The sequence below is a fragment of the Lates calcarifer genome, linkage group LG13 (assembly GCF_001640805.2).
Source record: "Lates calcarifer isolate ASB-BC8 linkage group LG13, TLL_Latcal_v3, whole genome shotgun sequence".
Lineage (NCBI taxonomy): Eukaryota > Metazoa > Chordata > Actinopteri > Centropomidae > Lates > Lates calcarifer.
This window is the reverse complement of record NC_066845.1, coordinates 22,351,480-22,365,955: the sequence shown is the minus strand read 5'-3', so window position 1 is coordinate 22,365,955 and position 14,476 is coordinate 22,351,480. Positions and strand designations below refer to the sequence as shown.

The 14,476-nt window shown below is 39.0% G+C and overlaps 1 protein-coding gene across 1 annotated transcript in view; it reads right to left on the bottom strand.

The window, feature by feature from the left end:
• cacna1ba (calcium channel, voltage-dependent, N type, alpha 1B subunit, a) overlaps positions 1 to 14,476 on the bottom strand; it is a 144,133-nt gene that overhangs the window by 94,553 nt on the left and 35,104 nt on the right. The window contains exon 6 of the mRNA XM_051075122.1: positions 13,074 to 13,261. Within this exon, the coding sequence (XP_050931079.1) occupies positions 13,074 to 13,261 (188 nt within the window). The remainder of the gene's footprint in view (positions 1 to 13,073; positions 13,262 to 14,476) is intronic.

Here is a 14,476-nt window from a genome sequence, read left to right as displayed (position 1 = left end):
TCTCTAAAGACTCTGCAGCTGATTCAAAATTCTGCAGCACAATTACTGACAGGAACTAGGAAAAGAGACCATATTTCTCCTGTGTTAGCCTCTCTACATTGGATCCCAGTCAAATCCAGAATAGAATTCAAAATCCTCCTCCTCACTTACAAAGCCCTTAATGGTCAGGCTCCATCTTACCTTAAAGATCTCATAGTCCCCTACAATCCCACTAGGACATTTCGCTCCCAGAATGCTGGTTTACTGGTGGTTCCCAGAGTTTCTAAGAGTCAAATGGGAGGCAGAGCCTTCAGCTATCAGGCTCCTCTACTGTGGAACCTTCTCCCAGTTTTGGTCCAGGAGGCAGATACCCTCTGTTCCCTTAAGAGTCGGCTTAAAACTTTCCTCTTTAATAAAGCTTATAGTTAGGGTTGGCTCAGGCTTGAACCATCCCTTAGTTATGCTGCTATAGGCCTAGACTGCCGGGGGATTTGCCATGATGTACTGAGCTTCTCTCTCTCTCTCTCTCTCTCCATCAGTATGGATTCATATACCAGGTTACATGTTATTAACTCAATATCTTCTCTTTCCTGTAGTATTGTGCTCTTCCGTCTCTCTCTCCTCTTCTGTCTCTTTCTGCAGGTATTTCTGCCTCTGGAGCTGTAGAGTCTGATCTGTGATGAAGTCTCCTGCTGCTCCTACAACTCCACTCAACACCTGCTGTTATAATTAGAAATTATGTATACTGCTATTAGTTGTATTGCTGTGTTAGCAGTTAATACTTTAATTATCATTACTATCATTACTACTGCTGTATTATTAGCATCACCTTATGTTTTATATGGAACCTGTTCTTGTCCCCCCCTCCTCCTTAACCCAACCGGTTGAGGCAGACGGCCACCCACCCTGACTCCGGTTCTGCTCAAGGTTTCTGCCTCTTAAAAGGAAGTTTTTCCTTGCCACTGTCGCTTAGTGCTGCTCATGGTGGGATTTGTTGGGTCTCTCTCTGTAAATACCTATTTCAAAGAGTATGGTCTAGACCTGCTCTATATGAAAAGTGCCTTGAGATGACCTTTGTTGTGATATGGCGCTATATAAATAAAATTAAATTGAATTGAGTTCAAGTAAAACCGGTAATACCTGATGCTGGGACATTTTATGGGTCAGACACAGGGCCCAGTACATCAAAAGGTCAGCCACCCCTTGAAGAAACATCAGACTCGCAAATTCCATCAAAAATTCATCAAAGAAAAAGAAGAAGAGCTAGATTATTAAGCACAGCTTCACAACCAAGAGACAACACATTTGACTATGAATAATAGTAATTACTTTTACATTTGTGGTAAACCACAAAGTAAAATTTCCCACCACTTGAAGACACACACTACACATGCAGAAGTTGCATGTTTTTTCCCTCCCTGAGCACTCAAATGAGTGTAAAATATTGTTAGAAAAATGAGGAATAAGGGAAATTTTAGACGTAACACTGCCATTTTACAGGGTGGAACAAGCCCATTGAAAGTAAAGAGAAAACCAAAGGCTAAAGCAGTGACAGGAAAGTTTATTTCACTGTATGTACTGTCAAGGGATGTACATTCGGAAGGAGATTTGGAGACATGCCCGCAGATGCCCCTGCAAACCAGAAGACGAAGATTTGGCTAAAGAACCTGGGAGAACCAAAGTACTGGGTTTGACTGTTGCTCAAGAGTCTGCATCCTGTCACCAGATCTCAAGTGGAATGTTGAAGCTCCTTAGTGCCATGAATCAGGATGAGGTTGCCTCAGCTGTGTGAAATGACCTGTCTATTATTCAATTTACCCAATCACTCCAACAGACACGGACAAGACCCTACAAGGAATGAATACATGCGACAGAAGCTTTGTGAAGTGGAGCATCTGTTGTTATGTCTGCGCGCAGACTTCTCAGTACATAACCTGGAGGAGGCTGTTAAACCTGTTAACATCCAGAGGGTTGTGCAAGCTGTAAAGAAAGTTTCCGGTTTTGATGAGGCAAAACACTCACACAGAACGCCAAGCCTTGCACTAAAATTGGGATATATATTGCACCAAATCTGTGACATTGTAGGGCCCTCATGGTAGAACGTGAAGAACTGATCAACTCCACTGACATATTCAAGAAGTTGTACTCCTCCAAGTGGTCTGAGTCACTGTCTCACAGTGCCTTGAACATGCTGAGTGATGCAAAGTACAACAAGCCATCAACTTTACCCTTCACTGAAGATGTTCAGGTTCTTCACCTTGACAAATCTGCAGAAAGTGCCTTTTTGCAACTTGAGGGACACTGCCACAACTCAGAACTATGCCTAACTTGCAAAATTTACACTTGCACAAATCATTGTGTTCAATTGAAGATGAGCTGGGGAGGTTTCAAAAATGCGCCTCAGAAGTCTTGATGAAAACACAAAGCTCCATCAGGATGTTACCATGGGTTTGTCAAAGATTGAACAGAGCTTCTGCAACTGATTTTTTTTTTTTTCTGAATGGCATCAGAGGCATCTGAACACCTTAGATCAGTGGTCACCGACCTTTTCCAGATCACTTTCAATTTCCAAATATAAGCCAAGGTCTACAGTTCTGACATACAAAATTCAAAGCTTATAGTAGGGCTGGGCAATAATTCAACATTATGGTTATGTTATCAAATAGTGTAAAGATTTCGCAAAATTCTGTTGTCCAAATTAGTATTTCCAAATTAAAGAATTAAAGAAAGTATTTTGCAGTAAACAAAACTAAAGTGACCAAAGACCCAATATATAGATGTTTTCACTTTACACTGTATTGCCAGTTACAGAATTGTGGCATTGAACTACTTTTATATATATATATATATATGTATATATATGATCTATAAAACATTTCCATTTCCAATGTCATTGAGTCCAGTTTTGTAACTTTTAACTTGTTTTGTGCTATTCATGTGACTTTTACTAACACCATTCTCTAGATGAAATTGCATTAAGTGACACTGAGGCCAAGGAAAGTGAGCATGAATCCGATGACAGTGGCACAGCATTCACAGAGTGTGCAACTAGCAAGCCTGTGTATGCTGTGTATGCTGCAACAGACTCTACAGCCACAGAGCAGGTGCATGATGCCGGAGATTTTGGTAAGTTACTTCACTTTACAGTTGTTTTTTTGTTAATAAAATGGTTTTTTTTTTCATAAAAAAAAACCTCTGTCAAATTATGTATTTTGCAGAAGCATTGTGACCTCCATAGTAAATGAGACTGTTCCTTTCTCTAAAGGTAAGATTGATTGTAAAGCATCTTTACATAACATACAAAAAGGCATTTAAGCGAGGTATAAAATCCAAAAAAGGCAATCCAAAAAGTCACAAAGAAAACAAAACAAAAAATATATCAGAATAAGAAAATAAAATAGAAGATAAAAATGATGTAAAGTGGAATAAAAGAGAATAAACAAAGGGTTTCCTGTCTCTGTATTTTCTTATACTTTGCATATCTTCCAAGACAAGATACTGGTCAAGAACATGAGTCCAGAAGAGTGCCAAAGAAAGTGTGGTCTAAAGCTGAGGTTGCTGCAGTAATGCGGCATTTCAGAGATCACATTTGTAAAGGAAAACTGGCCACCAAAAACAAATGTAGTCAAGTTGCAAGCTGGTAGAAGGCCCTGCGTTAGCACAAAGAACAGTGCAAAATATAAGGGACTTTGTCAGAATAGGAATAGCTGCAAAGAGACAGTCGCAGAAACAGCTAAAAGCCATAAATCCACAGGATTTAGTTGTGTGTGAGTGTTTTGGTTATGTTGATGCCTTAATATATTCCATAATGCCACATGTCTTCAGCATGGGTCGTTGTAAGTTAATGTGAGTTCTTTTTCAAACTCGTGGCTCTTGTGTAACAGGTCAGTCATTGTTACTGCCTAACAGAATGGTGATGTTTTTATTATTTTACACATTATTTGATTGGCTGTGTGGAAACAAGATATACAAACTGACAAATAACTTTCAATACAATGCAGGTTCAATGCAAGAAATGCAAAAAAAATAAAATAAAATAAACTCACAGGCAACTATGTCTGGAGTGTTTTGTTTTCACATGTTGTTTATTCAGATATTTTTGTTGATATGTTGATACTTCTTAGTATCATGTCCTTATATGAGCAGTATTTGTGAGAGCAGTTTATTGATATTAAAATGACTGTTCCGTTAACGCTGTGTGCTGTCAGGTATGTGTATTTATTAATGCATATTTTTTAATGAGGAGTAATTTAAATTGTGACATCATTGTCCTTTAAAGACCTAATAGTGTTTGTTATAACCTCATAAGTCACATATCGGTCAAAAAGAAAATTGTCTGTGTAAAACACAGACTATCATACTATCAAGGTGGTGTGTATGAAGTTGTGTAGCTTGTATCTGAACTCTGAAGTGAACAATTTTTTCCATCTAAACCACCACTGGGCGGATTTGGAGAAAATGTCCCTCTAGTACATATAGACCCGTGTGTGTTGGTTAAATAAAGATTCAGTTAAAACTGAATAGGCAATATTTTTAATATTGAATTTCCAAATAAATACTTCCCCAAATTGTTGTACTAGCTCCGCTTAAATTTATGAAACTCAAGTATATACATTGTATGCTAACTTCTATATTAATTAAGAAACTGGTTATTCCATGCTGTATTATTTATTCACATTTAAACAGTTGACATTTAGAGCAGTTGTGCTGAGTTGCAAAGTCAGTCTCTGTAAACCCTTTCTGAGAACTTAATTTTCCTAGAACTTAGCCAGTGTTTGTTTAATGATCAAGTCTTCTTCATGACAAAGACAACTAGGTGGATGCAGTAACAAGGGAAAGGGTTGGATGATATATACTGAACTGCTGCCAGTGAATTCCTACAAAAAGGTGCCAGGTTAGAAAGGTGAATCATCTGTCATAATGTAGCTCTGAGCTGGAAGTGGATGCAGAGGGCTGGGTGTATTAATGCATTAGGTGGTGCTGAGGTGACGCTGCCTCAAACTTTGACTGACAGAACAGAGAGAGCACAGAGGGCCTTCAGTTCAACAGTAATACCACACCCACACAGACCATGAAATAACTGACTCATACAAACACAAAACCAGCTGAACGTTTTGACTTGAACTAAGAGTGCTAAGAGAACCGGACACGTTTAATAAACCATATCCTTGTATTTGCCCTTTTTCATTCTGAACAATTACAGTATTGCAAGGAACTCGTGTTTCTTTCAATCAATATATCTGTAAGCAAGCTGAAAAGACAGGGAGAAACGCAGGTTGCAGCAGCACTGGAGGACAAGGCAGTGAAAGGTCTACACTGTATCTTCTTGTTGTTGTCCTCAAGCTTGTAAACATCTTGCTCCCTAGAGCTCTGTCTGATAGCATCTGAAAGCCTGCCTGCTGTGTACAGGTGAGTGGATACTGTGACGCTAGAGGGGGCTCATTCAAATAACACTAACTAGCCCTGACAAGCACTAGAAAAGGCTGGTGAAGCCAACAGTGCCCTTTCCTAGGTAAAATAGGGTGTACTGATGCACTGGGTGGCACTGTGCAATAGGGACATGATTACAACATGGAAGAAGGACAACAGAAACATTTACAACCATGTGCACACATTCTCTATATTCCATCTGTTCATTATCTATATCACTTAGGAGTTGCAGGGGGGCCAGATCCTACATTCTCTATATAGTGAAGATTAATATTAAAAAATTCTAAAAACCTATACTTAAAAGAAAAAAAATTATCTTCATACAATACTTAATACAGTATATATTCAAAGACTTTATTGGTTGCTGAAATAATTTGTCTTGCTCATACTTGCTATGCTCAGATAAGGAAGGAACTACTGGCAGCTATGGGCACGTCTTAGGTGTGGGGAGAGCAAAAAGTGACTGTTCATTAACAACGATGGCAGCTAAGAGAGAATAGCGAGAGAAGAACATAGCATAACATGGGTTCCATATAAAATGTAAGGTGATACCAATAATACAGTAGTAGTAATGATAATAGTAATAATTAAAGTATTAACCGCTAACATAGCAATACAACTAATAGCAGTGTAAGTAATTTCTAATTCTAGCAGCAGGTGTTGAGTGGAGTTGTAGGAGCAGCAGGAGACTTGTCATTACAGATCAGACTCTACCTTTACCTCTCAGCACGACTTTGAGACTAAAGTATATCAATTGGAAATAACTCTGGTGTCCTCGCCATTGGTTAACTCCTGGACAGTCTGTGGTGGTACTTGGTGGCATCAGATGTACAGATACATAATGCCTTTAGGGTTCTGGTAGTGCTCCTCCTGCTCCTCCTTGCATAAAAGAGCAGATACTGGTTTTGCTGCTGGGTTGATGCCCCTCTATGGCCTTATTCAGTTTTCCTGGTATCTCCTCCATGCTCTTGAGACTGTGCTGGGAGACACAGCAAACTGTCTTGCAACTGCTCATATGGATGTGCCATCCTGAAGGAGTTGGACTACCTATACAACCTGATTGGGCTGCAGGTACCACCTCATGCTGCCAGTAGTGACAAGGACACTAGCAGAATGCAAAACTAGAGAAGAATCAGTCAAGAAGGATAAGGAGAGAGCAACTGTCTGTGGCCAGTACATGTTGAAACCATTCACTTTTGGGGGGTGTCTTGCTTTTGCCTCTCCATTGTACCTGTTTGGTGTTACTTGGTGTTATACTATGATGATTAAGTGTTCCCTTCATTTTTTGAGCAGTGTATATTTCAGTATATAGAAATGCTAGCAGGATATCAGGCTACAAGGCTATTAGGCTCAAGTAGGCTACAGTGAGAAGGCCTCTCTTTCTACGAGTATAAATGTTATCACATTTTATTACTTTTTGTTTTGAAAAGGGGGGTGCAGAGGCCTGTCAACTGCTCTAAATCACCTCTCACCTGAGAAAAAAAATCATACAATAAAGCATAGACTGACTGAATGAATGAATAAATAAATAATGGAGGACAAATGCAGTGTAGTATTGAAAAATTCATTTCAATGAAATAACCTAAATCAAAGTGATGACTGCAGGGATTAAATGAGGGACATGAATAGTGTTACCCTGTTTTTGTGCTGTTTATGTGGCCATTATTAGATTTGCTGCAAATGAGTGTGAAGGCAGGTAGGTCGGGGTTCAGGATGGCCACTGTTTTGTGGGTTGTCTGCTGCTGTTGTCCAAAAACTACCGTCTCTGTTAACAAATGGCGTTTGATAGCCTATGACAGTAACATGGGAAATGGCTATTGGAAATTTATATTTTCAAGAGTTTGGTGGCATAGGCAATATTAAATCATCAAAGTGGATGTGCTTCTTCTCCATAGCAAAACAGCTGAGGATTATGGGTATTGTTGAGCCCAACACAAAACTGATATAAATCACAGAAATGGAAGATAAAGACCCCAGTGACAGAAAAAGAAAAATGTGGTGAGGACACCAAAGCTATTTCCAATTGAGACTGGGTTAGATTTTGAGTAACAAACCATCTGGTTAATACAGGAACAAAATCCACATTCCTTGTTTCATGCAAAAACTCATTCAGATTTTCCCCTGACAGTGTAATAATGCTATTGCAGACTGCTCAAATATTATATTAACTTAAGTCAATTTTTGTGTAGAACAATGCACACATGGAATACACTGTAAATGAACAGTTTCAGTTGGGACCTAACAGAGAGACTCATCTGGTGTATAGGAAGTAATGCATTTCTTTGGACAAAACCACAAACAGTGATGCCTGACACTGCTGCACACTGTTCAGCAGCTGTTAGACTTTCTAATTGTCTTCTGTTTGGCTATCCTCTGTGACTGAAGCCAAAAGTGGAATGTCTCTAATAATAGTGAAATTACAAACTCTAAAAGGCTTTTTCACATATGTTTCAACGTGGTGGGCAGATTTTTTTTTTTTTTTGTCTGATCACAATACGGCCAGACCACCTCCAGATGTGGATCCACTGGCATTCTGATTACAGTGTATTATTTTTTATGTAAAATTCAGATTTTTTTGGATAATTCATTTAGAGGTTCTCTAAAGAGGTAGCACAAAGCATAAACAGGTGACAGCACCTGTCAGAAACAAGGGTTTATGGCTTAGAGGTCTTAGGAGTCTCCTTATGAGAAAATGACAGTCTGAATTTTGTCCTCTATCTCCATCAGAGTCACAGCTTTGGCAGAGATAGATGAGGGCCCATACAGCCATGATGGATGGCCACTCTGATAAAGAGGACACAGCTGGTTCCCACAATGGTGGGAAATGAGACAGCCGTCACTCCTCCCTTGACAATTCAATCAGAGTATCCACCAATCTAATCCAGCTAGAACAGCGATCTCGGCCTGCAGAGTCAGAGAGCATTACTAGTCTGTCAGTGATCCAGAAGACAGGAAGAAGAGCTTGCTAATGATAGATGAACCCCTCTAACTCTCTAATTCTGGATTAACGCCTTGCTCTAATGGGGTTTATTCATCATGTGAATGACGACAGTCGCTGTACTGATGGAGCAAAGGTCTTAAATCTTAGTGAAGATGGTAGAAGGAATGATGTTAACGGAATGATGTTAATGGAATTTTAAAATCTATGTCAGTGAGTAATATGAATGATTCATTCACAATTTATAGTTTGTTATTTGGATATAGACAAGAGTGAGTTTGTGGTTTCAGGGGAAGTTAAGCACTGGAACTATTTCTCAGGGGACAACTGCCAGGAGTAGTGACTCTGAGTAGCTTCAGAAAGCCTTGTATATAAAGCATGCTCACCAACCATATCTGGCAACCCGGAGTATTGCCCAAAACTACAGATGTCAAATCCAAAAATATTGTCGGGAAACAGTTCAGCATGTAACTTCAAATTGCAAACTAGTTATTCTATTTCTTTTCCTATACAAATATCAATAGGTAACTTGAAAGAGTCCACTCGTAGTAATGGACTAATTATCACCAACTCTGTTTTGGCTATTTTGGTTCAGGGACTGCTTGGTTTACACTAACCTACCTGTCACACCTGCTTTGAAATTAAATATCTTAAATCATTGTTTGCTTAACAAAAAATGCCAACTTGGCTAAAAAAAATGCATTCAAATTCTGAAACAGTAATACAGTCAAAGCAGAACATCAGAAACCGATGCAGAAAGATGCAGCTAAAAATGATTGTCTAGATAACTGGAATTATCAGATTTTTTGTGTTTCTATTATTGTGTATTACTGTATGTCTACCACTGCCATTTATTAAGGTCAATCCACCTTTCTCTTTTTATTTATTCTACGACCTATATTTCTGAATATTCCTAAATACAGGCTTAAATTGACTGATACCTTTCATTTTCCAATATGAATGAAGCAACAGTCCAACGACCACCACCTCCACCACCAAGCATTTTTAGTTAGTCTACTCCACTCCGATCTCTTGGAGTGGCTTCAGCCAATTAAGACAATTCAACAGGTCTCCAAACACTGCAGCCACAGCTGCTCCACACACATCATCTCCAGCAGAAGCATCAATATTAACTAATAAAATGACAAAGACATAAACAATAAAATATAGGTAAAATGCATTTTACTCACTGAAACTGCTGATTATTTGTAGACAAATATAAAAAGCGAATTTAATCTTGTGCGAGAAATATGACTGGGCAGGCTCGACTTTTAGCATTAGCCTCCATAGGGACAGAAAGGGACTCACTATTGGAACTGAGACCCACAGATAACCTCTAGTTCTGGAGAAATCCTTATGACTGTTGCTTGTTAACAAAAAATGTATCCTATACTTTTTCATAAGATAATCCTTTATTAGTCCCACAATGGGGAAATTTACATTTTTTGCTGCTTATGAAATTTACATTTCATTATAAAATTTACATTTCATAAGCAGTGTGTCTCTTCCATAAGGTTTCCAGGTATAACAATACCAATGTTAAACTGTTCAAAAGTCACATCTTTCATCTTTACCTTAACATTTAACTATGTAACTTGTAATGGGGTCACAAAGTTTTGCTAACATTAGCTTCAACTATGTTGTCATTGTTAACTAATGCATGTGGTCTTAAAATGACCAAAAGGACCACTTCATACGCCTTATGACATCAGTGTAGCATATATAATTGATCCCACCTGAGCAGCCACCTCATATTTTCCACTCACTTGGTAGCCCATCTTCTTTAGCAATATAGTGACATTTAAGGGCAGACAGCTGCCTCCTCCATAGCATTGTGTATAGTAGTAGGCGTGTTCTGTAGTGGGCGTGTTTTGTAGTTCTGCAACTGGACCTCTCTCAGGGCCTGCACTGTTGATTCTGAAGGCCCCAAGGCAGATTTCTGTTAACTTGGCAACACAGGACTGAAATCTGATTGGATAAAAACTCTAACATAAACAGACTGTGTTGGAAGCAGCGTAACCAAGAGGAAATAAGATGAGATGAAGAGAATGGACTATTGGAAACAATTTAATACATATAGTATTAATGGAAAAAACATATATAATTCAGTGATTGTGACAGTGTTTGGGCCAGCAGAGAAGGACTTGCTGACAACCCAGCTATCATATACGTCTGTGTGGTTTAGATTAATAGAGTTCATTTCCACACATCACAGCTCAGTAAAGGTTTATCTTGGTGTCATGTTGGAGGTGTGCTAGTTGGCTTTGCTTTTAATATCCCTCCCTTTAATACTTAAATGTGATCCCCTGACAAATATATTGCAAGTGACTATGTCTTATTTTGTAGAAACATCAGATCTAACTGTAGTGACAAATACCCAGCATTTTCTGTTGCTACTTAATCATAAAAGCTTAACACTTTTAATGTGAAGAAGCAGCAGGTTTAAGAGATATTTGGTTTACAATGAGATGTTCCTATCAAGATTTCATGGAATGTGACAGATGAACCCAGAGTGAACTATCATTAGCTCTGCAGTTCCACCCAGCCCCAGTGTTTTAGCATCTTTAAGATAATTGTTTTGGCTTTAAGGTCTATAGCTTTACTGTTTAGTTCAGTCTCCATGCTCTCATCAGCCTGGCCCCCAGCAGCAGCTTTTAGTGGAAAGGAGACCAAACCAAAGCCATCAGGAGATGAAATATTAGAAACTACTCTATGGAGAAGCAATTAAAAAATGTGGATATATTGAGTGGCTATTGCTGAAATCATCAATAATCATACATACTTAAAAATTTACTTGAAGTACCTATTGTGCTCAATCTGCTTTCACTCTTTCTTCAAAGAAGCAAAGCAGCATTTTTGATCTACCCCTACCCCGCAGCGTTGTCTCACTCTCAGCATGACTATGTACTTTCAGATTTAGGGTGATACTGCCTCTAGTGGAAGAGCATGTAATTGTTCTGCCTGTCACTACACGCCGCTCGCTTAGAGTACCAATCAGGTTAACTTGGATAATCTTCCACGGCACACTTATGTGCCGCGGCACACTGGTTGGGAAACACTGCTCTAAGCAAGAAAACTACTATTGATTGTTTTCAACCTCTCTCTTCTCTTCCTCTGTTTTCAACCTTCAGCGCTACTATTAGAAACTCTAACTGCTCTAAATACACATTCTTTTCCCACAACTACTGTTTAATAATTTAACCTATTACATAATTGTTTCCCTGGCATGATGTAATTCTGCCTGTTATGCAAATGCAGGGGAACTGTGATTTGTTTCATGCAAGCGATAAAACGATGGTGCTGTGGTCCTAATGGGAGCTGTGGCTGTGTGTGAGTCATTCTCCAAAGGCTCTCTTGCCTCTAATCATTCCCCCGAGGAAGGCTGGGAGGGGAAGGAGCAATCAGAAGGAAAAGCACAGTGTCTCAGCATCGATGCATAGGACAAACTAGCTTGTACATTCACAGTGACGTACTTTCCTCAGACTGGTTTTAACATCTTCAGCTGTGTACTTAACATATGACCTGCAGACAGGTGACAAATTAAAGGTAACACCTGAATAGATGATGGGAGAAACATAACAAGTGCAGATGCTTCCACGTGGGTGCACTGCATGGTAGAGTTAATTCTGTTGTTGTAAATCAGTTGATTCTGAAATTTTATTCCGATGTGATCAGACTGTGTCAGCAACTATAGAGAGGGATATTATAGTAGGGCTATGGTTAGTGCCTAAACCGCTCATCACAAAGATGAATGCAGAGATGTGAAGAAAAGTGATATAATCAGATGAGTTTTCCTTCACCATATCCTTGACAGGTGGGCAAGAGCCTCTGTGGCATACACTGAGAGAATGGTATAGGCCTGAATGCTTGAACCCTACAGTGAGTGGATCAGGGGGCTCTGTTATGCTGTGGGGGGCATTCTGGTGGAATGGTTTGGGTCCACTTTGTGAATTACATGCTTTGTCTTTTGTTTGGGAAGAATAGTGTTCCAACCCTCACTGAATAATGAAATTGATAATGATAATAATGCACATATGAATTTTGCTATAGCACCCTCTGGTGTAATCAAGCACCACATATTCGGGCACTAATATTCAGCTGCTACAAGTCCAGTAACTTTTTGAGATACTGTGGTCTCACTGTGACTGGTCAGTACAGAAACAATATTATTATATCTCTGTTAATGATGAGCTGCACAATCATTATGAGATGCATTTTATTTCACTTCCTTCACTTGGCCTGATACCAATGTATTTGTTCTCTCAACATGGCAGGAGCAGTCATGTTTCATGTTCAAAAACGTAGGCTAATTTAAGAGTTGTTATTTCTGAAAGTCGACTTCCAGCCTGTACAGCTGTGTCATTCTCATTCATACTTATTACTTAGTATCATTTTTATAGAAAGTTTTATATCACTATTTGTAATGGATATAGCCATCTAGCTATGTATAGAGAATCCCCATGTAACCATTCTTAAACCCACCCACAGAGCTCTGATTGGCCAACTGTGTCTACGACCATGGGAAAAAGCCTTCACTGAGCGCAGCACCAACTTATTTGAAACACTGAGCTAATCAGAGAATTGTGTGGTGACTCAGAGGCTATACACATACCCTCTGAATAATACGATCTTAAACCCCACTGCTCTGGTAACCTCAGCAACAGACAGACATGCTGTTATAGAATTGACATTTAGGCCCAGATATGTTTCCTGTAAGTGTACTCACATTGTACAGGATGTCCACCCATCCCTCCATGGTGATGCACTGGAAAACGGTGAGAACAGCAAAGAGGATATTGTCAAAGTTGGTGATGCCAAAGTTGGGTCCAATCCAGTACTCCCTACAGGTGGTACCGTTCGCACAGGTCCTTGCCGGAGCCTCCAGGCCACAGGGGAACTCTGCTGCCTGCTCGCCTACGGCCACAAACACACATTCATATTGAGACACTGACAAAAAAAGGACCTGATGATGCTCCACAGTGACTTACAATTAGAGTTCAACTGATGCTGGCTCTTCAATGCTGATACAAACATTAACGTCAGATAAGATGACAGATATTTTACATCCTAGATTATTATGTAATTATAAAACGTTCAGAGCTTAATTTCTAAAACATCTATGTATCATATCTTTTATCTTAATGTCTGCATTAGGGTTGCCACAGTAGTAGGTGTTACTGGTGTTGCACAGTGTTCAGACACAAATAGATTACATTACCATGTAAACCATTTGGTTCATTTACATGTAATAATTTTGGACATGCCACTTTTTGTTCAAATGCAAATAAAAGCTGAGAAATAATTTTCTCTACAATGATGCCTCTTGTACATCGTCTTATTATCTTCTGGGAGACGCCTGTGTCATTTCCAATCAAGAAAAAACTTGCTGGTTGAATAAAAGTAACTTTAAGTCAGAATTTGCCAGGGGTATTAATAATTTCAGGCTTGACTATACCCCTGGTACACAGACTTCAGAGTAAAGCTTTTTAGCTGTAATTTTAGTATTTTCTGTTAGCGCTTGGTTAGCTGATACAGCATGTGTCCACACTCCACACACAATGGGAAATTTAAAGATGTGGGGAGCTAAGGAGACAGTGAGCCTGCAGTTTGTATGGCAGTTAATGAGAGCTGGACTGTGACTTGCCAATCAATTAAGGTTTACACCTCAAATATGAAGCTTCAATGGACTTAGATGTTTATATGATGAGAGGCAGGAGGCTTGTAGCTTCATTTTGATGCATCTTATGTGCATATTGACACAAATCTGTGCTTTTAGGAACAGTAGAGAAATCTGATTCCAGCTCCAAAACAGCCACTTCTCCTCACTCTAGCTGGTCATGTGACACACTGATAAAACCAGCTGTACCAGCCTTCACTAAAACAGCACAAATCTCCTTTACATTTTTAGCAGATTTAAAGGTACTTGTTTTTTACTTGGTTCACACAATAAAGATTTGTAGAACTACAGTGGTGGAAAAAAGTTTTCGGAGACCCTTAAAATTTTATTTTATTAATTTTAAAAATCTCAAATATTATCATGAAATATATGAGGAAAAATCTTTTTAGTGTTTCAAAAGGTGTGGCTGCATTAGACAGACACAAACATATACAAATGAGATGCTTTTATTA